Source organism: Anas acuta, chromosome 7 (assembly GCF_963932015.1).
Source record: "Anas acuta chromosome 7, bAnaAcu1.1, whole genome shotgun sequence".
Classification (NCBI taxonomy): Eukaryota; Metazoa; Chordata; class Aves; order Anseriformes; family Anatidae; genus Anas; species Anas acuta.
In genome coordinates, this window is record NC_088985.1 from 1950582 (window position 1) to 1978263 (window position 27682).

The 27682-nt window shown below is 46.4% G+C and overlaps 1 protein-coding gene across 4 annotated transcripts in view; it reads left to right on the forward strand.

Annotated features, from left to right (window-relative positions):
- Positions 1–27682, forward strand: part of PRKG1 (protein kinase cGMP-dependent 1) — a 449368-nt gene that overhangs the window by 19331 nt on the left and 402355 nt on the right. The window contains exon 1 of one of the 4 annotated variants that reach the window (XM_068689507.1): positions 7968–8554. The exons of 2 other annotated variants lie outside the window; for them this stretch is intronic. In XM_068689507.1, the coding sequence (XP_068545608.1) occupies positions 8244–8554 (311 nt within the window). In that variant the 5' untranslated portion in view covers positions 7968–8243. Of the gene's footprint in view, positions 1–7967; positions 8555–18580; positions 18847–27682 lie in introns of those variants that run through there. One more of the 4 variants, XM_068689509.1, reaches the window with a different exon arrangement.

Sequence of the window (27682 nt, forward strand, 5' to 3'; positions counted from 1 at the left end):
TTTACCTTGTCTCCTGAGTGTCCCCTACAAAATAGATAAAAGCTTGAGGGGAAAAAACATCTATTTAAATCTTCCATTCTAGTTGGGCTCCTGTATTGATTCTTTCCCCATAATTTAGTCCTCTCTGCTCAGCATTTGCTTTTCTGCTGCCCAGTCAATACCAATTCCGTCTGGAAATTACATTAATGTTTTTTAAATAAGATTTCCTTGCAAAGTTTAACTTTCTCTTTACATCTGAGGAGTTTGGGAAGGAAGGTGGTTTGTTTCTTTTTTTTTTGTTTGTTTGTTTTTGAGGTGATGGATTAATAGCAATTTCAGGGGTATATGTGTATGTGTAGTGGTATTAGCATGAGGTGTTTTATTTTAGTTGAGTTTTCTGAATGTTTACTAGGAAATATAAAGGGAAAATGAAAAGATTCAAACTTCTGAAAAAATGAATCATTAAAAAATCTTAAGAAATGAGGCTAGATACAAAATTGTGGTATACATCAAAAAAGAAATGTCGTCCTTTTTCAAATCGGTCATGTTTTGCAGTTACATTCCTCTGCTAATGCTAAAAGATGGAGATGTTTAGGTTTATGCACAATGAATTTTTGGCACGTGCCCAGAGTTGTTGCATGTTATCTTAGTGGCGATGTGTATTGGGTTTTGAGCTGACAGGCAGGAATTGGTGCGAATCGATGAGCTCCTAAAGGCTCACATATAAGGCCTATTAGTGAATCAAATCATTGATCCAAACTTCCAACAAATCAATCTGCACCTCTTTAAGGGGAATGCATACTGGAGTGGTAAATCAAATCCACCTAAAATGTGAGGTGTGGTTTGCAGGGCTCTCAGACAGCTCCCATGCCTCTGAAAGGGTTTTGGATTTGCCCTTCATGTAAACTGAATATTCAGGTGAGAGAAGGCTAGGAGTTTGACTCCTGTAAGCGACATATAGAGAGACAGTTCATGTTAGAGTCCTCTTTTATATAAATAAGCCCCTTAATATACCATATGGTCATTTATTTACAGTTGTAGACGCAAACTTGTTAAAAACTTCTAGTGTGAATCCTATCTTCTTGCTGAGAAATGCAATGTATTAACATATCAATGGGAATTGAAAGCTATGTTTGAACAATACTTCTGTGGCAGTCACCCTCCTCATTTTTAAAATCCAGGCATATTTTTGCTCCAACAGTATATTTGGTTGACTTTTTTGTTTGGTGATGATTCCCCAGGTATCTGGTGTGAGCGTAGCTGTACCCTTGGAGCCGTGAGTAGGGCAGTAGAGGGCGGCATTGCTCCTTGTGTGCTGGGCTCTCTCGTCCTAAAAGCAATGAGATTTAAAAAGCTTGGGGTGGGGGGGGCGGGGAGGGGATGGGGGGGTGGAAAGAGGAATATGGAGAATGCTGTGCCTAGCAGAGCTGCAGGCCATGTAAGGGAACAGAGCAGGGCCAAACACCCACCGAGCAGGGCGAGGGCACACGGTGCTTCCCACTATGTCATGCCCAAATCATGAGCTGAAAACTGCATTTTTACTAACAGTCCTGTCTTTTACGTGAGAAAGAGGGGGAAAAAAAAAAAAAGGAAAACAACACAAAACAAAAGACACGTGTATATTTACCTGTAAAGGAGCAGGGGGATTTTCCAACTGTTTCTGAATTTGCACTCTCGGTGCAGAGAGCAGAAGCACGGGACATATAGGGGCTGGAAGCCCTGGGTTTGCCTAGCCCTGGGTTTGCCCAGAGTAACTGCAGGTTTTCTGGCCATGGTTTCTGCATGGTGGTGTCCAGGCAGTGACAGCAAGGCTGGAGCCCCACATCTTGCCCAGGGCTTGAGACGTGATCCGAAGTGGGCACTGTGCAGGTGAGAAGAAAAGCGCTGCCTTGTGATGCACACAAGGCAGCAGGGCAGTCAGTCGAGAGATGTTGGCAGTGCGGAGGAAATCAGGCGTTGGTGGCCTCTAATGCTCTGATGAGTAGAGCAATCAGTTCGAGCAGACTGTGACAAAGCTGTGAGCATAAACATTTTTACACACTCAGGGAGCCCAACCTGGTGAAGTTTTCCCAAGCATAAATAAGAAATAGCCATGGAAGTCAGTGGAGCGCTGTAAAACCTTTGTGAAACCCAGCGTGATCCCCTGTTTGCAGATTCTGCCTGGATGATTCATGGGTGTTGCCTTCGTATCTTAACGAGCCGGTTCTCTGTGGAATATGGCCATTAATTTGGAGCCTTAAATGACCGGGGCATCAACGTGGAGTACAAAGCCTTTTTGGAAATGTATTCTGCAAGCTAAGAATTGTGGACAGAAACAGATAGATATTTGAATAAAAGTGGTATTTCAGTAAAATATGCCCAGGATGAGCTGTTGTTAGAAAAAGAATTCAGTGTAAATTCTAGCATGAATCTGTTTCTAAACAAAGTCAAGTTGCCTGCCTACCTTTAAGGAACACCAGTCTGTCCAGCTGCATAAAATGCAGATATAAAATGTTTCTTGCTTATTGTTATAAATACCTGAAACATCCACATAATACTTTCTAATAAGCAGAGGAATTAATCTGATTATATAGACAGTGCACTTGTTCACAATGCGTTCACCATAAGATAATGATAACAACGCACTGGTTATTTTCATACTGGCGGTAGAGTAATCCATGTTTATTTATAATCCAATTTCAGATATAAATGAATTGTTTTGAAGGTAGGATAAATCAGCTCAAAGAACCAGAGCAATTATGGTAGGAAAGTGGCACATTATGGTGAAAAGAGATAAGAAATGCCCTGGGCCCAAACGGGCAATGAGAAGGAGCACCTGGATTGCCAGCGCCTGGGGCAGGCAAGGAGTTATATCACTGCTGATCAACCCAAGTATTTACCAGCACACCACTGAATGCCAGTTCCAAAAATTCTACTCCCAAATGTGCCATGAGAAGCTGTTGTTGCCAGTCAGAGCCCCATACAGTCTATACAAAGAGAAACAAAGATATGATCTCACACTGAAAAGCTCAGTAGGAGCAGAGGAATGAATGCAGGAAGACAGGATCTGACCCCAGATGTGTGATTCCCCACTGAGCAGCACCTGGTTGCTTGGATCAGTCAGATTTGTATTCTGCCTAAGTGCCCTTCTGAAGCAACTTAACGTGAAGGTGGCACGGGGCTTACGTTGTGCAGCTGTAGGGTTTCTGGCTGGGTCAGTGGCTCTGTAAAGGTCTTGCCTCTGAAAAGTGAAGCTTGGGAAACTTTTGGTAGCCTCCACATTGACCGTTTCGTGACCGAGTGATGTGTAGGGCTTCAGGATGCTGTCCCTGCTGTGTGATCCAACAGAGTTATTTCTGTCCTTTGGTGGTGACCCCGTGCTGCTTGGTGCATGGGCTGGGTGAGGGATGAGTCACTGAGCACTCCTGCCCCTGTGCTGTGACAGCGAGATGGCACGCGGGGGAAAGGCAAAGATAAAATGGCCACTGAGCGTGGGTTGTCCCAAATCAGTGGCATCAGATCTGGTGCTCTGTTCCCACCTTCCTTCAAAGGCTGCAGCTTCCCCCAGTCTCACAGATGCGTGTGTGAAAACAGAATCAGTCTGTTTTTGCAACTATGTCAATTGAGTTGATGTTTTCTACATACTTCACCTCCTTTATATCATGTATATCGTGGCTCCAAGACTAGATCTGCTTCCTCACATTTAGTTTAATTGGTCCCTGGGTTCATTTGCTGGTAGCTTAAGGCTGCAAGCAAAAGAAAACTGCATTTCCATGACTCTCCTTGCCTAAATGCTCCTTTTGCTCTACATAGTCAGTGCGCTGGGACTGCTGAGAAAAGCAGGGGCATAGTCAGTGTCTAATTGTGGTAACTGCAAAACATCACTAAGTATTTACTTTGGCAGTTTTTGGAACAAGTTGCTGCTTAAGGCAAGCATGAAGAGACTTCTTAAGGCGGCTGAATCATTTTGAGGCTGCTCCTGGCTGGATCCAGCCCATGGGGTGTTGTGCTGGCTTCGCCAGGCTGTGCAGCCCTTCCTGGCGGGGGGGAAAAGCTGGCCTGAAGGGACCAGTGCTCCTCACCCACTACTGCTTGCGGCTCCTGCCTTGGGCACGTGGAAAATGTCTGCTCTGTCCTGGAGAGAGGCCAGCCCCACAGGCTTCACATGAGACGGAGCCCCTGGTGGCCCTTGCTCCCCTGCAAGGACTTGCAGGTGGCACCAAACACCCCTGTCACCACTGTGGTCATCTGATGGGGCAGGCCATTGAAAATCCAGCTTTCTGTCCGTTGTGGCTCAGAAAGACACCTTACAGCCAAAGCACGTTGGATGTTTTCTGCAGGACAGGGGGTCTGGGGTTCCTGCAGACACAGAGGCAGACAGGCGTGGACAGGGAACTTAGCTGAGGGGAGGAAGCCAGAAGAACCTCTTGTGGTTGCTCCAGTGGAAGGAAAAAGCAAGATTCTGGCATACGTGTTTGCGTGCAAGGGGAGGAAGAGCTGAAACTGTGCTGTTATACACTCATCATGGCTCATCCTTTTGCCTTGCATGACACAAGCATTCATTTTTGTGTTATTAAGTATGTCCCTAATGTGATATAAAAAGCTAAACATATTACCAATTACAGTGCAGCGTGCTATTACTTTTTTGTCTCTGCAGTGTGCACTTTTTGTGTCGTTAATAGACCTTGTTTTTTTTTTTTTTTTCTGTTCTGCACTTTATCTGCTCCAAATGATCTTTATACTGGGAGGATTTCCTAGAGAAGGCTGGAGCGGTTGCATGCTCTTCACAAGAGCTACTTCTCAGTGCTTCTTGCTGATAGTGGAAAAAATCTACGTACTAAAGGAAAAACCTTGAGACAATCTGGTTGAGATGTTGCTGCACTTCCAGCACTTAGTACACAAAGGGGTTTAAGAGACAGCGCTCACTGCAAGAGTGCTGGCTCTGGGTATCTCCATCGCTGCAGTGGAGAGGAACACAAGGGCTCCTTGTTTTTGGTGAGGCTGCTTTGAGGCAATAGGTCCAGCCTCATCCTCATTGTTCAGGGCTGAATTATTGTCCAGCCCTCCCTTGCAAACCTCCAGGGCACCACGGCCCCGGAAGGAGGTGCTGGAGACACTCTCTCTGGGGCAAAAGGCAAAAAGAATGGCCAACTGTGCCCTGGTGAGGAGAGAAGGCAAAAAAGGAGTGTATTCACAAATGTGAGTGGCAAGGAGCCGTATCCAGAGCCCTTAGACACCCTTGGTCTTGCCATCTCTCTCCTCACCCTCCACTGCAGACAGGTGAGACAGTATTTTGGGAAAGGAGTAAGGAATGGGTTGGAGTGGATTAGGCAGGAGAAAACAAAAACGCTGTGAGGAGGAGGAAAATGTTTATGCATGTACTCAGTGATGCATCTCCAGCTTCTCCTTGCGTGCTGCCCCAGCCGGCGGCAGCAAGGTGACATTTGCCTGTCAGCGATCCCGCTCGGTACCTGAGCTTTGATTGGCGAGCCCTGGGAGGTGTTTGCAGAATTGAGAGCTTTCAAATATGTTTTTAGCTTGGAAGATGGCAGCTGAGTGGGTGCATTTGGTGACAGATGATCCTTGAAAGGTTTAGAAGCAAAGATATTAAAACCTAGGAGCTGTGCAGAGAGGCAGTGTTGTGAGCACATCGCAGCCCGTTTTGGTAGGGGCACAGAAGACGTGGCCATGTTTTGCACATTTTGCCTGTGATTCCCACTGGTGGGCCCGGTGCGGTATTTTAGGATGGGGAGAACACCGCCTGCAGATGCTGTTTTTTGGCTTCCTGCGTTCATGTGCAAGGCGAGGCACGGCATTGCAACAGCCGGCTTAGGAGCAGGCTTTGGGATGGTGGTTGCCACAGGCTCCCTTAACAAACTGCAAGCAGCCTCACCCCATCCTCCCGAAACTGAGCCAGTTGGTGCATTCCTGCCATTCTTCTCCTTAGAGCCATTTCTTTCCATTCATGGGATCAAGAAGACAAAGCAGCTGCTTTGAGAGTCTGAGATTTTTTTTTTTTTTTTTTTTTTTTTTTGGGGGGGGCATTAAATTGAGAGGAGCAGGATGGGAGGATTTATTTTTATTGGAGCAGGGCGGTAGCACTTACCTGATGGGTTCCCTGGGAGAGCAGCACGCAGCCGAAAGTAGGCAGCTGGCTGCTGCCTTCAGGTGGCACACCTTGGCTGGCAGCTTGCAAAACCCTTTGGGCTGCTTTGGCCTTATCTGTCAGCTGGGGAAGACTGGCCACGAATTTACGGCTGCTGGTTATAGTCACAGACCTAAAGCCGAGCCATATAATCTCTCCTGTAGGTCTTCTGAAAACCTACCTTCCACCTGTAAATAAATATTCCCTTTACATATACTTGATAAATTCCTTGCCAATTTTATTCCCCATAATTTCTCATGTTTTTCTCCAGATCCTTTCTTATCTCTGTAATGCTGTCTCAGTCACAGGCAGTGCACCTCTAATAGGAACTGAGTAATGTGGCTTTACTGCTTGTCATCGAGAAATTATGCACAAATTTCCCCCAGGGCTGCTGTTCTCTTGAATCCTGGTGGGCTTCAGCTAACTGTATCGCATCTCCCTCATCCACCAGTCTGCATGGCTTCTGTAGGGAGGAAAACAATACAACTTGAAGCATGTTGGCTCAATGCTATATATTTTTTTATCATTGATTTCTAGTTTGTAGGCAGCACATGTGCATCCATTTAACACCGTCCATCTTTGAAATGGAAATGTTCAGAAGGTATTTGGTATTTTTGCTCCCAGTGAATTATGAAAGGTTGAAATGGAAGAGCTACACACACACACGCAAAAACACGCTGTCTGAACTTAAAGTGTGGCGGCAACTCATGAAAACAATCAGAGAACTTTGCTTTTATGTCTGGTGCATATATGGCAAGTAGAATGAGAGCTGAACCGTTTTACATAACCCTATTTTTTTCCACACACGCATCTTGAAAAATGCAGAAGGTACCAAGTACGTTGACGAACCTGCAGAGCCTCACACCAGATTTATGAGCAGAATCCAGGCCCTTTCAAACAGCAGTGTTGAACAGGGAGTAGTTGTAATTCCTTGTCCGTTCTTTTTACTTTTTGTTTAATTTTATAAAGACCATCTGCAGGATGAGAGCTTGGCCTTTGGACTCAGCCAAGCACCAGCATGCAGCACCAAAATAAACCAACCCCATGAGCACTGTCTGGATCTCTCTTATTCCTCTCCCATGCCCTGCTGGGAGGCCTGGACACTGCCAGCAGCAGATACAAACATGTAGTAGGTAGCACCCACCTCAAAACCCCATCCACCATTGCATCCCCCAGCTCTCCTCCCCAGCCCAAACTCCAGGAGGAGCTGAAGCAGCTGCACGCGCTGCCCTGAAAACATCCATGCTGGTGGCTCAGTGCTCACATCTACCTGGGCTGTGTGTTTTTTTTTTTTTTTTTTACCCCAGCTCTTCATGAATCTTTGTGGGAAACCCCAAACTGTCCATTTGCGTGCCCACAGCTTCCCCCTTCTTCTAAGGTGCTATGGCAGAGTCCTTTCTGTGCTTGGGGTGCGCAAGACAAGAGAAAACAGAGCCATTTGGCACGGACGGTTTGGCCGATGTGGCTCGTTTATTTTATTTCGTTATTTTTGTGCCACAGCCCCCATGAACTGCAGGGCAGAGGTAGAACCAGCGTGCAGCGGTGCCTCGGCGGCTACACCCACATGGGTTCGGTGTGGTAGCACCTGGGTTTTGTGGGGCTGTGCAGAGAGCCCGGCTCCCACATTTTAACTGCGTGCGTGTTTTCTGAAGTGCTCTGAGACCCCCACGCCCTGCCTCCTCACACCCCCAGCCCCACAGAGCGCCCGCAGCCGAGCCCGGCAGGCACCGGCAGCCACGGGGCTGGGCCCGCCGGGAGCGGCCTCCCCTCGGCGGGGGCGTCCGGGGGGGGCCCCCCGCGGCCCCGGGCGCTGCCCCCGGCCCGGCAGGCGGCGGGAGCTCCGCGGCGAGCTCGGCCCCGGCCGCCCGCCCCCTCCTGCCCGCCGCGTGTGTGCGGGCGTGTGCGAGCCTCCCGCCCGTCCTCCTGCCTCGCCTGGCGCCGGTGGAGCGGGAGCGCCCCTCGCGCAGCCGGCTCCGGGGCCGCGGGGGCCGGCGGCGGCGGCGGCGGGGCCCCGGGGGCCGGAGCGGGGCCGGGGTGGGGTGGGGGGGAGCCGGGCCGGGGGCGGGGAGGCGGCGGCGGGCGGCCCCGGGGGAAAGTTGCCGGGCGGCAGGCGAGGGGCGAGCGCGGCGGCGGCGGGAGCATGGGCACTTTGCGGGATTTACAGTACGCGCTGCAGGAGAAGATCGAGGAGCTGCGGCAGCGGGATGCGCTCATCGACGAGCTGGAGCTGGAGTTGGACCAGAAGGACGAACTGATCCAGAAGCTGCAAAACGAGCTGGACAAGTACCGCTCGGTGATCCGGCCCGCCACGCAGCAGGCGCAGCAGCAGAGCGCCGGCACCTTGCAGGGCGAGCAGCGGACCAAGCGGCAGGCGATCTCGGCCGAGCCCACCGCCTTCGACATCCAGGACCTGAGCCACGTCACCCTCCCCTTCTACCCCAAGAGCCCGCAGTAAGCACGGCTGAGCGGCCGCCTGCAGCTCCGGGAAAGTTGCGAGCTCCGGGCACCGGCGGAGTTTCCGCGCCCGGCCGCTGGGAGCGGGGCCGGCCGGGGGCTGTGGGCGGCGAGGGGGCGAAGCTGCCGCGGAAGAGGGGGAGCCGGCGGCGGGGCTGCGGGCAGGGAGAGCGGCAGGGACGGGGATGGGGCGGGTGTCGCCGTCCTGCCTCGCTGCGGGCTGCGCGGACCGCGGCGGCTTCGTGGAGGGAGCGGAGCCCCCCGGCCCCTGAGCCGCGGCGCTCCGGGGGGGAGAGGAGGACGGGGGGCGCCGGGGCTGCAGGCGCCCGGCCGGCGGCTGACATCTTCCCGCGGAACCGAGCGGGCACGGGAGCGCCGGGTCGCGGCCAGAACGTCCCCGTAGTTGTTTTTTTCCATCGTTATCTTTTTTTTTTTTTTCTTTCTTTCTCTCCTCCCTCCCCCCCCCCCCCAGCTTCGGGACGCAGGTCGCCGCCGCACGTGGCCGCGGCGCTGACCCGGCTGGCAGCCGCATCCCACCTGCAAAAAGGCAGCGGAGCCTTCCACCAAAATAATAATAATAATAATAATAATAATAATAATAATAATAATAATAATGGAGCGTACAAAACCCACCCAGAAAGCGCCCCGCACCCGCGCAGGTGCCCTGGGCGAGGCACCCAGGTGCTCCCCATCGCCCTCGCCGGGGCTGCCCGCGGTGCAGAGCGAGAACGGGGCCGGGGCCGGGGCCGGAGCCTGCCCTGGGCCCTGCCCTGCCCTGCCCTGCCCTGCCCGCCGCCATGGCGGGGCCCCGCCGTCTCCCGGCAACCGCCCCAGGAGGCGGCTGCCATTGCCGGGACCCTCGGTCGGGCCCGGGCCCGAGGAGGCGCCGTGTGGCGGGGGCAGGCTCCCCCTTCCCCGCCCTCCATCCCTCCCCGCCGCCGGTTGTCCACAGATATTTTGCCCTTTTAAGGCGAACGGCTGCGGATCGGGATCCGTCCCGGCGGCGGGGCGATGCTGTGGTGGTCGCAGAAAGCGTCCCCCTGCCCCGCTGCCCGGCCGCCTGGCAGCCCGAGCTCTTAGCTAGCATAAGGCAGCTGAGGAGCCGTGAGGGACCGAGGGCTGGTGCTCCCTGGCACCGCGAGCATACCTGTGGTACCTTCAGTTAGCATACAGCAGACCCAAAATGCTAACAGTAAGGCTGCCGTGAGGGACTGGGCTATAATTCCCACTGTACGCCAGCTTGTCGCTGACAAAAACACTTATTTTTTCTCTCACGGGTGTATGCGTGCTCACCCCTTGGTGTCCGAGCACAAAATGGTGGTGGGGAGCTGAGGGCAGTGGCGGGTCAAGGCTTCGCTCCCAGAGGGTTTGGTGTGGAGAAACCCGCGTGGCTGTGCTGCTGCTGCACGTCAGATGTGGTGGATCTCGCGTTTTAACCGATAGAGCCGTATGCTGAGTCGCCAAGAGCTTGTGAAAGAGCTCCAACTTTAAGCAGAACAAATCTTCAGTGTCTGAGCCGTGCAGTGAAATGCATAGGAAGCCTGTCAAAGCTTTGAATTAACATTTTCTGGCTTGAATTTTAGTTTCTCGTTCCATAAATGCCTTCCTGTAGACTCACTGGGAGCGTAGTGCATGCTACCTGCCTGAAGCTGTATTTAATATTGACCTTCCATGGTCAATACTCCGATGCCATTTAGGATACTCCAGGCTGAGTTACTGCTACACACCTTAATTGCGGAGGTGGGAAAGGTCACTGTTCACAGCTTCAGGACCGTTCTCTGCTCTAGTATTCACAGTTCTGCCTGAACTGTGTTTTGTGGTCAGCTCTCAAAGCCGCACAACTGAGGACTGATGCCTGCTGAGGCAATGCGGTGTCCTGGAGATCGGTGGTCATTTCAGGCACTTTCTAAATCCGTAAGGTATGGCACTGTTGAGCAATTTTAATTTGAACATCTCAGTGGAAAGGAAGATATCCCTATGTAAAAGAAAGCAGAAGCAAGAGCCGTGTGTTCTGCTTTGCCTGGAGTTCTTACCATTAAAATCCAGATAAGCTGCTCTCATCATGGTGTCTATGTCTGGGAAACTGGGTGAGGAAGCACAACTGCTTTAATTTATTGGTATCATTAATACTTAAATTGTGATTTTTCTTACACTTTTCTACATGTGACTTGCACAGTCCGCTCACGTGTGGTTGAGAAGCCCTTGTCTTGATTAAACAAGCAGAACACAATCTTTATGATACTTTGATGTTGAGAACAATGGTTTATGGTGGTACTGGAGGTTAGGGTGGAAAGGAGCTAGAAGCCAACCACAATTAAAACATAAAAGGCAGGGTTGACTTTTTTTCCCAGTTGCTGAACTTCAACAATTCTTGAGGTGATGGGATCCAGCCTTTGGTATCTGCCCATTTTCCAGCATTATGCAAAGTAGGAGCGCCAAGAGGTCAAAGGAAAAAATTGTTTGGTTGCCTGTATTTGCAGCTTTTTTCCTTTTTTTTTTTTTTTCCTTCCCTTCCCTTTTCAGCTAAGTGGTGCTGGGTATGACCTCCTGATCTGATGGAGCACCTAAGGCACCTGGATGTTATACGGGCCAGCAAAAGTCTGTTATAAATGATTGCTGATCATGAAAACATGATGGTTTGTGTTACTTGTCTGTCTGTCTGTGGTAAAACATCTGTGGAAGCTGTTTTGATGCCACATGGAAGATTCTTGGTTATAAAATAATTAAACTCTGAATGTCTTTTAAGCGTGAAAGTAAATTTAACTGCCTCTTATGGAAAAATAGCATGAAAATTCCTGCAAGGCGTTACCTTGCATGCAGAAAAACCACTGGTTAAGATAAACAGTTTTTTTAAAAAAATCTGTTTCAGAGCATTCAGTTTTAGTCCCTGTTGCAATATTGTGCTTATTTTGGCTTTATTATTATTATTTTTTAATCTTACTAATGTGAAATGGGAGTTCATGTGAGGGGATATAGCTAAAATACGCAGAGGGACACATCCTGCCAGTTTCTTCTCAGTTATGAGACCAATGAGAGAAGTCAGACATTTGCATATTTTTCAGTCTTTGTATTGAAGTTACTAGATTAAGGTTGTCTCAAGTGTTTTTTTTTTTTCTTCACCCCAAAGGTTTCATGAAGTGACTGGAGTTAGTTGGTAAAGACTGTTGAGAACGCTGGATGCTTTTCCCTGGCTGAAAAATGCCATGACATATCCTTATCTCCTCTTCATCTCCTAGAATTGCTACTCTGTTTGTTTTTCCACACCTTTGACCTCTTGCAGGATATATTCTGACTGCTAACAGCTTGTCAGCTTTAAAAGAGTACTGTGAGACCAAGTTTGTACCAACAGTTATTTCAATTAACATTTTACAAAGCTGCAGACCGAAGAACAGCTTTTTCAGTTAGGAAGCTGTAGCATTTGTTTCTTTGCTTTCCTTATTTTGCACTTAAAATGGGAAAACACCCAGGACACCCAATGATGTTTCCTTTTGTGATCGGCCCCTGCTGTATGGTTTCTTTTTGATGGAAGACCGTGTAATCAGCATATTTTGTTTTCCAGAAGGAAAAAAATTGTACGAGCAGAATGGAAACCAAAGCGGAGAGCTAATGAGCATGAAGGATTTATAGGGCCCGGTCTTCTCTTGTCAGAGGTGGTGTGTGCTCTGTCATTGCCTTCACTGAGATGAGGCAAAGTGCTGTGTCATTTATAGAAACTGTTGAGTAAGATGGAAAAAGACTTGTTTTTATGAGTTAACAGACTTAGGAATGCTTTGAATGTAAAATTGGGAAATCTGCCAAAATCTTATATTCATTTTGGAGGGGAGGAGCAGTCTGTGCGTGGTGTTAAAGAGTTCTGGGTTTTAAAAAACCGAAACCCATATTTGGTTGCATAGCCTTAGGGAAAGTACAACGTACATACAAGAGATTTAACAAAATCCCTTCAACAGCTAAAGCGATGCTTTGAAGGCAAATGTGCACATCTTGTATGGGCCAGGGGCATATTTTTAAGCGATCATAATAGTAATAACAAAGAAACAAATATTTGAAAAGCCCTTCATATTTAGAGTGTTTGCATAAAGTTATCTGCTGATATTTATAAATGATGTCTATGCTGCAGTACCTAGGAGCCGTCCGTTAATAACAACTCTTAAACTAGTTCTAAATATAACAACAGCCCATTTTTTAAAAAAAACGCACACATTTCTGTTTCTACAATAATTTAGAGGATGGTTGCAACATAATTTAACCACTCAAAACAGAGGTTAGTGAGGGGCCTGTGATCAGGAGCTGAGACAACCTTCCTGCAGTGATTGCTTCCTGAAAAGTAACGCAGGAGCTATGAAACCAGGCAAGGAGTGGTAGCCTCTGCAGTCGTGCTGCATTCAGGTTTTGGTGTCACACAGCACATAATGTCAAAAGCAGTCAGCAGCGATGGATGTAAACAGGCGACGGTGATGCAACCTTATATTTTTTTCCCCAGTATCAAAATATAATTCCATGTGATGGGACCAGTTGGAATTAATTTATGATCTGAGTGTAATTAACTGCTGGGGTTGTTATGTGATGTAACGTTGATTCAGTCTGAGTGTCAACGTTGTCCCAAAGAAGAATTTACATGCTTGGAAATACCTGCTAATTCCTGATTGAGCTCTGGCATCCACCGAAGTCAGTGGGTGTTTGTGATTCAGGGGACTTTGGGACCTTAGGGTTAGGACTTCACTGGTATGGGGGACTTAGAGGTTTTGAGGCAGTGGGGCAGCACCTCTCCACAGGTAGGAGATCTGTGGAAGGGACGAGGTGCCCGCTGTTCCCCCACTTGTGTGGTCAGCCGAGGCAGCTTGCAGAGACTCCCAGGCACCCAGCGTGCTCACATAGCAGGTCCGAGAGCTCAGAAACCCGTCTCTCTCGCTTCGCAGGGATGGGTTTCCATTGTGAAAGGTTATATGCTCCCTGACAGGAGCTTTGCGTGCAGCACGGCGAGGATAGTGGAGAATGCAAGTCAGTCAAATGTTATTTTGCTCTGTTTTGACAGGTCTGGTTTGGCAGTAGCAAAGTACTGTGGTGCTGGTGGGTAGGGCTTTCCTCTGCACAGGAGCACGCACGTGACTCGTGCTTCGAAGTCTGTGCCACTCAATGTGTTGTGAAGTGGCAGTTTGAGATTGCTGATAGGTTTGCTCTTCATATGATTCATCCTTCTGAGACTCAGGTTACTAGCAGTGGTAAGGAATAACTGTATTGTATCTAGTTATGCAGAGGACAAAGATTTTTCTATATCCAAGTAGTGTCTGGGTCATCTCTGAAGTATGCTTATTTAGGCAGGTAATATTTTTATGCCAACTGTAAACTGTAATGACCAGACATGTTTTTATTCAAAGGAAGGTCAAAAGTAATTTGTTGGACAAAGGTATTAAAACCATCTGTTTTGTCATTTTGTGTCTGATTCTTGCTTTGAGTAGTGGTAGCAAGAGTAAACTTCAATGCAATTTCAATTATTGTTAGTTTTGCTTAGTAGCAGCAAGCAACACAAAGCTCTCTGAATCTCTGCAGCTTTTGGATATTTATTTTAGCAGCAAAGTGTAAAACACAACGTTTTTAAGCAAAACAACTTTTGTTTAGAAACTATATTGATTTTTTGTGGTGACTGCAAAGCAAAGCTATTCAGCAAGTACAGTAGTTTTAAGCAAGCTAAGAGCTCTTAACAAAGGGCTGTCATTAACATATTTTTAATATCTAATAAGTCTCCGTAAATTCACTTTCTAGAGTTTTTTTTTCCCTCTTCTCTGTATTATTGGATGGATGCTGTTGATGGGTAGTTTTAAAGTACATACAGAAAATAAGATCCCTGGCCTTGGGCATGAATGTCCTCTCTTCAGACTTGCTGTGAAAGTTGTCCTGAGCTTTTGCATCCTGTGTTGCTAAATACAATCTGCATTCTACGTATCAGAAATGAGTCAGAAAACTCACCAGATCAGTGTGCTGATAGTGGGCAAAATTGTATGTGGTAGCGCGAGGCTTTAGGCTGGTCGTCCTCCAGCAGCGACCTGTCCTGCAGACGTGCTGGAAGGGGAAAGGACTTCATGCCTGTACTGAACACCCTCTCACTGAGGACCTGATGCAGAGTGTGAGTCAAGGGGGAAGATGCTCCATTGCAGAGTTTAAAAAACAAACACAAAAAAAAACACAAAACAACAACAACAAAAAAACAACAAACCCTACAGCAACTTGATATGTAATGGTTTCATTGCTTATGCTGCTTGATACTGTGGTATGCTAAAATTTCAGAAGTCAGTGAACATGAACCTGCTCTTAAGGTTAGGGTCCTGGGAGACTGCTTTGATTACTGTCTTAAATGACACCCCTAGCTGCCTGTACTGCTGATATTTCTTGTCTTCTGGCTTTTTGTGGTGCCAAAATGCATTTGTAGCTGGCTAAAGGATAAATACCTCTGCAGATGTTTTTCAGTTGCTGTTTTGACATTTCCAGAGGGTATGTGCAGGCAGAGAAGTCCACACCATTCACATTTTGTGCAGCTTATTTTTGTTTCAAAGGTCTAATAGAGCAGGAAAAAAAAAGTATTTGTTACACTGGAGCCTTAAACAACTCCTTTATCGAATAATTCCTTTCTCCTTTTCTGTGTGTCTATAGAAAGTAGCTTGGTGGCATGTATTAGCATTGTTTTGGTATGTCCTGTGTACGCTGACATCCGAAAGTCCGAAATTGTATAAAGGTCTCTTTGAAACACTGGTAGAGTACCTACCTGGGAGGGTTTGTGTCACGGAGATATCTACAGCGTACTTGTGGAACAGTGAGCACAGGACTTGCATTTTGCAATGTTCATGCAGTCCCTGGTTTCCTTGGAAACTAGTGCCTGAGCACATACAGCCAAACTTGAACACTGGTGCATGGTTTTGAAGTAGAAAATGGGCTCCTAGACCCTGACGTTGCAAAGTGGAGTTAGGGTTATTTGGACTCTATTTAGTGCTTGTTTGTTGGTGGCAGTTTTGGAGTAGCATATCACTGAAATAAAGCCATATCATGTTCTGTGAGGTGGTGGGTAGTTGGGACGAACAGGAGAAATCATAACGTAGCTGTCTGGCTCGGCTGGAAAGGAGCTGTACTCTTGTACATGCCTGCGCGTTACTATCTTTGCTTCCAAGAAATGGACATAATGACAGTTGTGTGTGCATGTATATGCATACCGTGTGTATAGGTGTAGCGCATTAGCACAAGATGAACTTTTATTAGAATATAAAACCATTTAATCTTGATAATGGTGGTGTATATGGATTTTTTTCCAATTATCACCAGTGCTTTGGGAATGTTTTAGTGCTGTTGGCTTCTGCAGCTGAATGGCTGTAGAGTGTAATTCAGACTCAGGAGCAAAAGAGTAAATACGTGGTGACATGGAGCCATGGCTTTAGATTTTCATCACATCCCTGCCCCCAGTGTAAGTTGGTCCCTGGGATCTGGATCTGTCAGTGCTTATTACTATTTAAACTGCCTACTGGATGCAAGTTTCTGCAAAGGTCCACTGGGTGAGGGGAATGCGTGTTCTTGTAATCCACAGGCAAACGAATCCAAATGAAGACAATAACTTTCCTGGTGTGTGACGTTTCTAATGAGTAGAAGAAATCAATCACTTTATGACTGAAACAGCACATTGAGGTGATAATAGGCAAGCAGATAATGAAGGTGTAGTTAAACCAAATGTGATGCAAATAACGCCATGCAGCTGGAAGTTTGTACTTGTTCAAAACAATACCAGTTGTTTTAGTTGCTATTGATAGGCCTTGAAAATTGTGTCTCCTAGAAGCCTGAGAAATTTCTGTAGTTAAAATGGGAGATTGTCCTTTCTGAGTTGGAAATACATGCATAAACGCATACAGATGTTTGCCTTGAAGTTTCGGTATGGTTTAAATTGGTAAAATCCTGCAATGGGTTATGAGCAAAGTTGGCAAAATTAGCTGATCGCATACAGGAGACGTGCGTTTTTTGGCAACTACTATGTTTGTCATTCAATTTTTTTTTTATTTTTTTTTTTTAACGAATGAGTGAAATAAATACTGACACAGGATAAGTGATGCATGATCTTGAGCAGTGCTGTTCAACGCAGCTGTCACAGAGACCGGTCCTGTGATGACAGCAGCTTGCCAGACAGTTTGATACCTGCCTGGGAGGCTGCAGAGGTGCAGGGTAGGCAGCAGCAAGGACTTGCTGAAGAGACAGACGAGGCAGTAGGGTTTCTTTTCTCTCCTCCTGCCATAAGAAGGGCGGATGGAGAAACTGGGCCTTCAGGAGTTGTAAAGGGGGCTGAGGAGGGTAAAGGAAATGGTACATCCTTGGAGCTTCCAGGAGTGACCTGCGGTTGGATACAGATTGGCAGGGTGGGATTGCAAACTGCAGTCTGTGGGCTGAATTTGTTGCATGTGTTCCCTCCATGTCTGCTTCCAAGTTTCTGCTGAGGTTCCCGCATGCGCTGGATGTCCTCCCTGTCCCCTTCACAGCACATACCCTGACTCTGTGCTCCTGCGCCCTCACAGGTCTGGCCTTCCTGCCTGCCGTGGCAGAGCAGACTGCTCCTCTCAGGAAAGGGTCTCCCTTCCCTTTTCTTCTTGGCCCTTAGTTACTTCCCTGGACTGTTTGTTCCTGTTCCTGCTCCTCCATTTCCCCAAGGTTTTTCTCTCTTCCTACAGATGGTTGCTCATCTTCTCCCTCAGCCACAAATCTGTCCCATCTGTTACGGTCAAGACTTTACATCTCCCAAAGAAACCTCCCTCATTTCCTCTATACATCAGGAGGCAGCAAGCTTCTAGAGGCTGGAGCATGAGATGATGCAGGAAGCTTGATTTTCTTGACAGTCCAGCTTTTCTAGCAGGCCAGTTCGTGCAGGATCCATTGACTTGTGACCGGTCAAATGTGATGTCCCAAGGCCTCCTGTTAGGGCAAACAGCAGTTCTGTCAGGTGGGTTGTCTGGCCCTCGCTCGGCTCAGACGAAAGCCAGATAACACTTCCCCTGGCCAAAGGAACTAGCACTGAAAGGGACCCACAGCGAGAACAGCACTTCGCTTCGTGTCAGGGCTGTCAGTCAGCAGTAATGGCCTTGAGGTGCCATTGCCAAAACATCGCAGCGCTGTGAGGCGGTAGCAGAATCATCTGCTGGTCATCAATCCTGCAGTCGTGCCTGTGGGCTGAATCCTCGGCTCTCACTGCTGGGGGGTGTACAGATGGCCTAGTTAGTGGCCGAATCTCAGCTGGGAGCGGGATGGGCCTGCCTTCATGCCATACCTACCTCAGGGCCCGCCTTCATGCCATACCTACCTCAGGGCCCAGTGCCCTGATGGTGCGGCTGAAACACGCTGGGTGTTTGAGAATGTGCTGAGCTGGGGTGTGTGTGTGTACACACGCGTTTTTCGTACACATCTTTGCACTTCTAAATCCTGTTAACAGAGCAGTTGCACAAAGGGGAGGTAACATCTCCTGCTCATCAGATACGTGATTACTTTCTGTTTTCCCAGTAGAAGTGCAGATCTGCAAGGCACACGAGAGAAATGAAGCATGGAGAGATGATGGCTTTTCTCTATTAGCTGTATACCCAGACACAAATGTGCTCAGATACTATGATAATGAGGAGATCGGGAGAGCTTAAATAAGGCAGATACTCTATGCTTACTTGAAGATATCTTGCTTCAGAGCATTCCTTGCAGTTCTTGAAAGGAAGACGCAGCCTTTGAGTTGCCATTTGAAGTTAGACTTGTTGCTGCAGGAAGATAATTGAACTTTCAGAGCACTTCTGCTTGGAGAAGGGACACAGGTGGTGCAGCTCTCTTATTTTGTTGCTTAACTGACTCTGACAGGGTGTATCAGAGCTGCAGCTTGCCTTGGCAGGAAGAGCTCATGCGGCCTTTTTTTGGCAGCAGCACAGTGATCTGTTGTGGGATGGATATTGTGTTGCGACCCAGCGGTCTTTCATTAGAGGGGTCCCAAGGGAACGCTAACTATCAGTCTTATTTCCCTCTATTTATTTGCAAGATTTATTAATGCACCTGCAGGAGGGCGTGCGCCATCAAGAAGCGTTTTCTGCAGATGCAGTGAGCCTGAATACCAGTGTGCCTTACCCAGTACCTGAGAACGAGGGATTGTTGTGTGCTGCTGCTGGTGGCTGGGTGTTAGGCACTGGTGAGAGTGACGCTGGGCTCTGTGTGCTTGCAGACGTGGCCTCTGCTCCCATTGTGCCTGAAGCAGCTGCTCTGCCTTCTGCTTTGTGGGTGCTAGTTCCTCAGCCGCTGTGGTAGGTACTTCACCAGCATGTGTTGTCCATGACTAGGAACTAATTATCATTTCCCTCTTAAATCCCTAACTGATTTTCCTTCAGACATTGTACAACTGTTGCTGTTACTTAGGGAGGCAAAGCAAGCCCAAAAGGGACAGCATAAATAAACTGCAGCTTTTGGATTTCATGCCCTTAGTCCATTAGTTTTGCATAAACACAGCAGGTAATTGGTATTTTTTTTTTTTTTTTGAAAGCCAAAAGGAGCTCAGATAGGTAGCCAGTAGCCTAGTGTTCAGAGCCTCACTCAGGATGCATAAACCTGTCTCGAGGCATAGTTGTGGTATGTGCAGGTACAAATGGAAAAGCTTACACAGGGTGTGAGTCTGTCCCAACAACATAGTGAGGATGGACGCTTAAGGGGTTCTTTGAAGTTGGGCAGGGTGAAGCACGTGAGCCCACATCACTCAAATTTCAGGTGGGGACCTAACCTCTGGAGCAGGGTGGTTCTTTTCGCTGTCATTGGTTTTGAGCTATAGGGACTCCTTCTGGTGCAGGTTTAAAGTGAAACTGTATCCACCTTTTTCTTTTGCAGTGGATAAATTAAAAAAAAAATCTTGATGCAGTCCGTGATGTGTATGTGTTATAATTGGGAATCCAATGATATGATTAAACTCACTGGACTTAGTGGCATGTGAGCCAAAATTCTGTCTGTAGGACCACACTGAGGAAGGAAGCTATTTAACCATGAGCAGGTTTAATCATAAGCATCGTGAACTGGTACCCTGTTTGTGTAGGGCCTGAAAGGGTAGGGCCTCCAGGTCCACTGCAGGGAGATGGGCAGCGTGGTCAGTCCTGCTTGCGCTGCTGGGCAAGCCTTCTTCTTTGCACTGACATCATCTGCTTGGTTAAAACCTTTCTTGCGCTTTGCACGTTTCTGGAAGACCTGAAAGTCTGTTTTTTATCTGCTTGTGTTGGCGATCCTGGGATTGCTCAGACATGGCCATTGAATGCCCTGATGCCATTTTCTCTAGATTGCTTTGTAGACTCAAGTGCACTTTTCTGCAGTACATATACTGAGAATAAAGGACAGCTGTCTCAGCAAATTAGTGTGAAAGCATTGGAGAAAAATTGTAGAATATATATTTTTTTTGAGTAAAAAGCTGTCCTTTGTTGCCTATTGCCTATGCTTTACAAAAAGTACCCGTGAGTGTTTCTGAGAAGTGAAATCGGTTGTCTGTTTGTGCCTTTTGTACTCATCTAAAGAGATAAATCAGATGCTGCACTGGCAGAGATTTGTCCATACGATAAACCCTCAACAGGCAAGATTTAAGCGATTAGGGAAAAAAATCATTCTGTGTAGCCCTAACCCTAATGTACAATAACTTTCATTGCAAAAAAGGTTTGCCTCCACACACTGCAGGTGCGCAGGTATGTGATCCTATTAAAGAAAAATATCTGGAGGGCTATAATGCTTTTTAAACAAGCATCTCAAAACACTGAAACCTGCTTTTGTTTACCATTTAAAAAGGCTTTTCTTAGAAGCAGTTTCTATTCTGAATGCAGCGTGTTGAAACCTGTCTTTTACTGGCACCCATGTCTTGTTGAATGAAATACCTAATCGATGTGTGGCTGATCTCGAATAGTAGCTTTGTGATGTGTCCACTTTGATTATTAGAGGCTTGGTTCACAGCTGGGTGTAGATACACCTGGAGCAGAGCCCCTTCATGTAAGGCTGAGGTTAAAAGCCCATCCTACTGCTGGGGCTTCAGCTGAAAACTGACTTTTTATACCCAAGACTCAGGTGAGTGGTCATGGTTGCTTGCAGCGGAGATTTGTTCTGGGGAACAAAAGTGAATTCCCCATCGGAGAACGTAATAAAATGGTGATGCTACAGCTGGTCCCTTACAGCCTCTAAATATAGACAAAATAGCATGTAGTAGAGAAAAAATGTTTGCTGAGTTAACTGGGCTATATTTAGGTGCTAAATAAACAGATTTCTGCCTTTGACCCTCCCCCTCACACCCCCAAAACCGCTTTTTATACTGTCTGCAAATGTCTTGGCTGTTCATGGCTTCTGTTCGCTGCAAAAAGAGTAATTCTGAGTGGTACGGAGAGGACATCTGTTACAGCTGAAAATGAAAAAGGCAGGCTTTTGGGTGTACAGCCCCTGTGTCCAGGCTTGCGCTCCCTCTCGTCCACAGGCTCTTCTAGTTACAGTACAGTTGATGTTTTAAAAAAAAAAACAAACCAAGTCCCCAAAACTCTACTCTGTGAACAAAACCTTATTGATCCATAATAAGCAGCATATGCCTAAAGGAAAATAAATAAATTAATTAAGCATTTTCACTTATAGCTGATGTTTTTGATGCCACCTGTAACTTCTTCCTCTGCAGCGGGCTCTTCTTCTGGCACTACTGTTTGTAGTGGCTGTGTGCTTAGCCCTTTATTTCTCTATGGGTGTTACTTTATTCAAGGATGCAAATACATGTAGTGCAGTCTTCTTGCCAGAGCAGATGAGGAGAGGGAGTTTTCAGATTGTTGTTTCAGTGTTAGAAGAGGAGGATTTCATATGCCTGCAAGAAATGCTTCTTGCAACCTCAAAGGTGGCCTGACTACAGCATGAAGTTAGTTTATTACTTTATTTATTTTTTTTTTCCTTCTCAGATGTACTTATTTTGTAGGCTTTGGTCTATCTGGCTATCCTTGCTGATTAACCATCATTTGCAAAGTCTTAATTTTTTTATCCCAGATAATGTTAACTCTGATTCCTTCATAAGCATGAACAATTGGTGATTAGCAGTTAGGTTTCATAGCTAATTAAATAGCAAACTACAAGGCAAAGTTTTTAGCAAAAACAGGTCACTTAAAATTCTGGTGCTCTCACTTAATAGGCATTGATTGTCACAGGAGTAGAAACTTTCCCCAAGTTTCCACCTAAATAACAAAACAATACAGATGTAGGTTAATGAGTGATTTATTTAGGGTTTTCTTTTGGCATTCACCTGAGAATACATTACACAGAAATCTGTAAAACACGGCTTATTGCTACTAGAAATATCCCAGGGGTCTGAACACCTGGCAGGTCTGAGTAGTTAAAATTCAGGCTAGACTCTTTGGATTTTTTTTTCCCCTAGTCTAAAAGCTATGCAGGGCCCAGCTTAATTCTTGGAAGGTACAGCTGCTCACTTGGGATTTCTGCTGCTTAACTTCCAGCTGGGTGTACTGGGCATACCTGTCCAAACCATGAAATCAGAGCACCTGCAAGTCATAATTCTGTCTGGCACTTCTCGTTCGCCTTGACCTCTCTTGGCTCTGTAGATTTCTCTGAACTGCTTGGGGGAGAAAGATGACAGCTGTAGAACTGAAACTTGGGGAGATATCTTCTTCCTCAGCTGCGTGTTTGGTTGCACTCGTGTTCTTCGATGTTGGTTCGATAGCACGGCACAGTCCTCAGCATTCACCAGGCCTTGGAGGCCATGGTAGCAGAACATTAAAGATGAAATATCAACAGAAATTCAAAAACCAGGGTCAGGTGAGGAATTTTGTATGTTTTCTGGGTTCACAGCAAGTTTCAGCGTTTAGCTGTAAATGCTGTTAGAGATTGTTTTAGATAGATAGGATTTCATTGTTCGATCATTCATTTGCTGCCTTTCTTGGAGCCCGGAAGGGCTGTTTGCAGTCCTTGCATATCCATGGGTGCTATTAGCTATGCAATTAAAGTGGTCGTGTGCGTAGGCCTCTGCATTTTACTGCACCACAATCATCAACATGATTGTAAGTACTGTTTAATTTGAGATCTTGATTTAAGGATTAGAAAACCTTTGCTGCTTCTAACAAAGTTGAGGAAGATTTGAGGAAAATAGTGTTGGCTTTGTGTGTTGTTTAGTAATCGTGTGACCTCCTCGACAATTTGTGCGAAAGTGTGGGCATCGTTCCTTTCCTGGAGGATGGCTGAAGGCAACTATTTTGTCCTGGGCACCCAGATTAAGCGTATTAAGCACTGTTTAACCCCGTCCTTGCCCATATCTGCTCCCCCCCACCCCCTTTGCTGTCTGGGCAGTTTATTTTCTTGCCCACAAGGTAATACAGAGCTTTTTCCTTGCTTGACAACTGAGCAGGATTTATAGCTGTGGCTTATTCAAACAACCTGTTAAAATGTTATAGAGTGTTTCAAAAATAACAGTTGTTGTAATTCAAATGAAGAACAAATAAACATTCATTGTCATGTACACAGTGTACACAAAATTTTATGCATACCTCAACTGAGATCGGAGGGACAAAAATATTATTGAGACTTTTTTTTTCCTCTCTGAAAGGGGCTGTCTAAATATTCTGTTTTAATAATACAGAGGTATGAGAGCTCTGCAGACTGCATGCAGTTTACTTGACCTTTATAAATAGAACAGCGTTGAGTCCCTATTGCAATAAAAACCCAGAAAGTAGCATGCAGATTTATTATTCACCATATATAGGAATTGTTGGATTTTATTCCTTGACCTGAAAGGCAGATTGTCCAAATAGGATTTGGACGGAAAAGCACAGTATATATCAGCTCTCTCAGATCACTGCCAAGAAACTGTGGAGGTATACACGTAAAAATGGCAAATGGAAACTGACTGTTGTGTTCCTAAGGTCTCTACCTTTGATTTTTAGCAAAAATATTGATGAGTTACAGCACGGGAGGAAGGAAATGTCGTGATTTGAAATGTTACTGCCACAACTGCTAAAATCATGTACTGTAGAGAAGGAAAAATGTGGTAAGCCAAGTCTTCAATGATGAGTTCAGCATCACTTTAGGAACATTACACCTAATATTTTAGAGAGCTTTTGTTTTAAGGGACAGCAGGATTAAAGATGAGTAAATAACTGGTAACTTTATTATTGTAATAGGGGGGTGAAAATTGAGACAAGCAGGCAAAACTGATCGGTTACCTCAATTGCAAGAGGTGGATCTCTGTTCTCAGTGTTTCATAATGGAGAAATGCCAAGAGTTTTCATTTCTGGAGTCAATCTGCCTTGTAGAGACACAGGTAAAATTAAAATGCATTTCCAAAGAACTGTCTGTGTACCACAGCTAGTTAGAAAAAAATAGTTTTGTTAGACAACCAGAGCAATTTCATTTAGAATAGGTGAATCTTGCATAACCAGTGGGTGACCTGCACAGTGTATGGTTTAGGGCAAATAAGCTGAAGTCAATTAAAAAAAAAAAAACACAAAACAGTTTCAAACCTGCTGTAAAGGCAGGCCTAGAAGTGCGGGTCTCCAGGCAAGCAAACAATGAGGTGTGCAGAGACAGGCTGCTGTGCCTCGCTGCTGTCATGGAGCTGTCTTTCAGCTCTGGCTGCTGTTGCTGTTTGCTGGCAGAGAGGAGATAATAGACTGAATTTAGGTTGTAGAAAACAACAACAAAAACACCCAACGGTTGAAAGTTCTGCTATTTGCTCACTCACTTCAAAGGTTTGGGTGCTTTTCTTCCATAAACTTGCTACAGGGGAGTGTTTTTATTTCCAGGAGTCTGTGTCAGTTACTTTCATGGCTCTTTGCTTTAACATACTCTTGGGCTCACCTTCCTGGCCCCGTTCTGCTCTTGAATTTGTGTTGTATTAACATGTATGCCAAGAGCTTGTATCTGCTTTTGACTTTGGGGCAAAGAACTGTCTGGATGTCTTTAAAATGCACTTAAATGTCATTTAAGTAACATTCTTTAGGCCTGTCAGGGTTAAATGGGATTTAAAATTGTTTCAGCTCTCTGCAGTTCCTGTTTCCTACACCAAAATAACTCAGCTCTTTGGCATGCATATCTTCCCCATCTCTTGTTAGCTCTCTCTGTGTATCCCTTCATGTAAATATTTCCAAAACGCAGCCTGTGGACTGTAGAACAAACTGAGAATGTGGGATAATTGTAGAGGTGCTTTTCAGAGTGAACAAAACTGCATCCCTAGCCCTATCAGACATTTGGGACAGAGGAAACCGGCTGGTTCCCTAGAGAATCACGCATGCGGTGTAGGGAGGACTGCCGTTCCTGTCTCAGTGACACACCGATTTACTCTCCCACATTTTGGTGTGCATTTTCCCCCTTTTCCCTCCAAATCTAATGCGAGTACCTCGGTTGCTTCCTCTGTGATTTTCCAGGTGAAAGCCTTGGGGCCCCTGTCTCTATTCAGTTCTGTTTCCAGGCTGGCTGTGTCTTCCTTCAGACCTTTGCCTCTTGGCCTGAGGCTCAGCTGCCTGCGTGTCTCCTGTTGCAGGCTTCAGTTTTGTCAAATCTGAGTGGTAGGGGAAAAGAGGAAAGGAAACCATGGTGTGATGCCCTAAGAATGTCAAGTAAGGTACTTAAAGGAAGAAGAAAGATGATCCGAAGCTGTCATGTTTGAAGCAGGCATTTCTGATTTTGAAGGTGGTGTGGGAAGGTGATAAGACATAAGGGTGCTGGGAAAGTGGAAAGTAAATACAGGATAGTAACGCAAAGAAAAGAAAATAAACATGAAGTACGTTAGGTCTGTGAGCAAACTTACTTTGCTGTTCATACGCTGCAGATAAGTGTAACTTAGTTCTGTGCTCTGTTGTGGCTTATGTACTTTCTGTCTGTTCTCAGCCTTCAGGGCTGTTTCTCCCCTTGAGGAGCCCTGTTACAGCCTTCCTCTGAAGGACCTGGGCAGCAGGCTGGTGGCACTACTTCATCACAGATTACGGGGAGCAGGGGCATTGATAACTGCCCACAGCTGTAGCATACGCTGCAGTGGTGCTCTGAAGTCGGTACACAACAAACCCATCCATCTTCTGTATGCGACGTTACAAGCATTTTGGGAGAAACATACATGACTGAGTTACTGTTAGCGTTCTTGCAGCAGTGCTGAAGCGTGGGATGCTGATAGCCAAGTGATGTCTTCCTTTGGATTTCACCTGGTTTATCAAATCTGAGAGCCAGGGCATCATTTGTAGGGGTGGGTTGGTGTTTCAGGCCCTGTCACTTGGGAGTGCATAAGAGGACCATCCCAGAGGCTTGAAGATCAAAGATACTATCCTTATTAAAGCTTTGAAACTCTTATTTTCCTCTCAGTGGTATTCAGGTAAACCCTTGGTATTTTCTCTAACACGATTGTTTGCACTTTCAAATCCTCGTTGCTGTATGCATTTGCGGATTTACCTACCACCAGCTCAGTATCCATTGTCTCTTCCGTTGCACTTGTATTGCCATCATCTCATCTCGTGTTCACTCAGTCCTGTTGCAGTGCTTGACAGGGAATTCCCCCATCCCCTGATGTGACAGCAATAAGCTGCAGTTGCGTGTCATGCACCCTGCCTTTGAGAACTGAGCCTTGTTTGCTGTCTGCAGAGCCCATCCTGTGATGGCAAATATGTACGTCTCCCATCACTCACATCTCAGCAGAATGAATCTTGAGCTTTCCTGCCTCATTAAAGGAATTGCTTTCTTGGCTTGCCGAGGGAGGTAGAATGGCAATCTGCTTAATGCACGCTGCAGTCTATACTCAAGAAACAAGTGGTGCTCTCGTTTCTGGTTGAAATACCCCTGCTTGTAAAGAGCAGAGCTTTCTCTTGGGAATACCTCAGTGTTTCTTGTGCTGGGATTATGGCTTGCTTTACTGTTAGGCTGGAACACCAATAGGTTGCAAATGCTTATAGGGGTAATCTCCAAAACTTGCTCTGAGGGATGATTTCCCAGATGAGCATGCTGTTTCTCGGCTCTACCTTGGCCGTATGCGTTTATGGTGCTGCATCCTCCTTTTATTTTCATAGAGGTCCATTCCTGTTAGTGTTCCCTGAAGGCAAATGATGCCATAAAATGTGAGGCTACTACTGCACTGCTTGTGCAAAAATATCGTCCTCTTTGCAAGAAATAGGATGTTTCTCCTGATGGTGTGCTTGCAGACTGAAATTCCTGGAAACATTCAAGGCCCCTGGAGGGCAGTTATTTTGATCAAAGAAGGGCCATTTCCTAGAGTCTTTAAAATCGCTTAATCTTTTCCTTGCCTTCCGCTTGAACTCGGTATCCTTCCGATGTCATATTTCCCACTGTTACTCTTCAAAGCATTAATTTTAACTTTTCTGACTTGCGTTTACACTTGGCTGGATGGGGCAGAGTAGGTTGCAGGTATCTCTGGAGTTTGTCTCGATACAGTATACGTGGGAATTGGGCAATTTCTCTGAATTTCTGCCGTGAGCCCCAGCCTCACTGCTTTTCCGTGGACGCTGCTTGAGTTTCCTGCTGCTGTTCTTTCTCCATTTAAACGTTACGAAGTTGTTGACCAGGTTCCGTAGAGTTCATGCCGTCTGCCAAAAGGTGCTTGCCCAGCTGTAATCGGGTTTATTAGGAGGCTAGACAGAGCCTGCACGATAGTGCTCCCACGATTGCTGTATCCCCAGGTGACCTCTCTGGAAGCAGATCCGTCGGCAGCGCTCGCCTGTTCGTCCCCGCAGCCTGCTCCTCAGCGCTCGGCTGGGGCGAGAGTGCTGTGCAGATAATCCCATGCATCTTCCAAATATTTACACCCCAAAGCACGGCTGCTAACGTCAGTCCTTTTGCTGACCCTTAAAGAGAGAAGAAGTGCTTCTCCCTAAAATCCCGGCCATTATTTATTTAAGGACTGAGACTCCAAATGCTTGTCTGGGTTCTGCTGTTGAGCACCTATAGCATTTAAACCGCGGACTTCGCCAGGCAGCAGAAAAGCAGACGGGCTGAAGGAACTTCCCTAGTGACAGTAGCATCCGTCAGAAGTGTTAGGTGAATCAGTGACTGACGTTAAATCTCCGTCACTTTTTTCCATAAATCACGTTCCCTGTGAAGCCCCTACTAAGCTTACATTGGAAGCAGCTATGTATTTACACTGTTGTG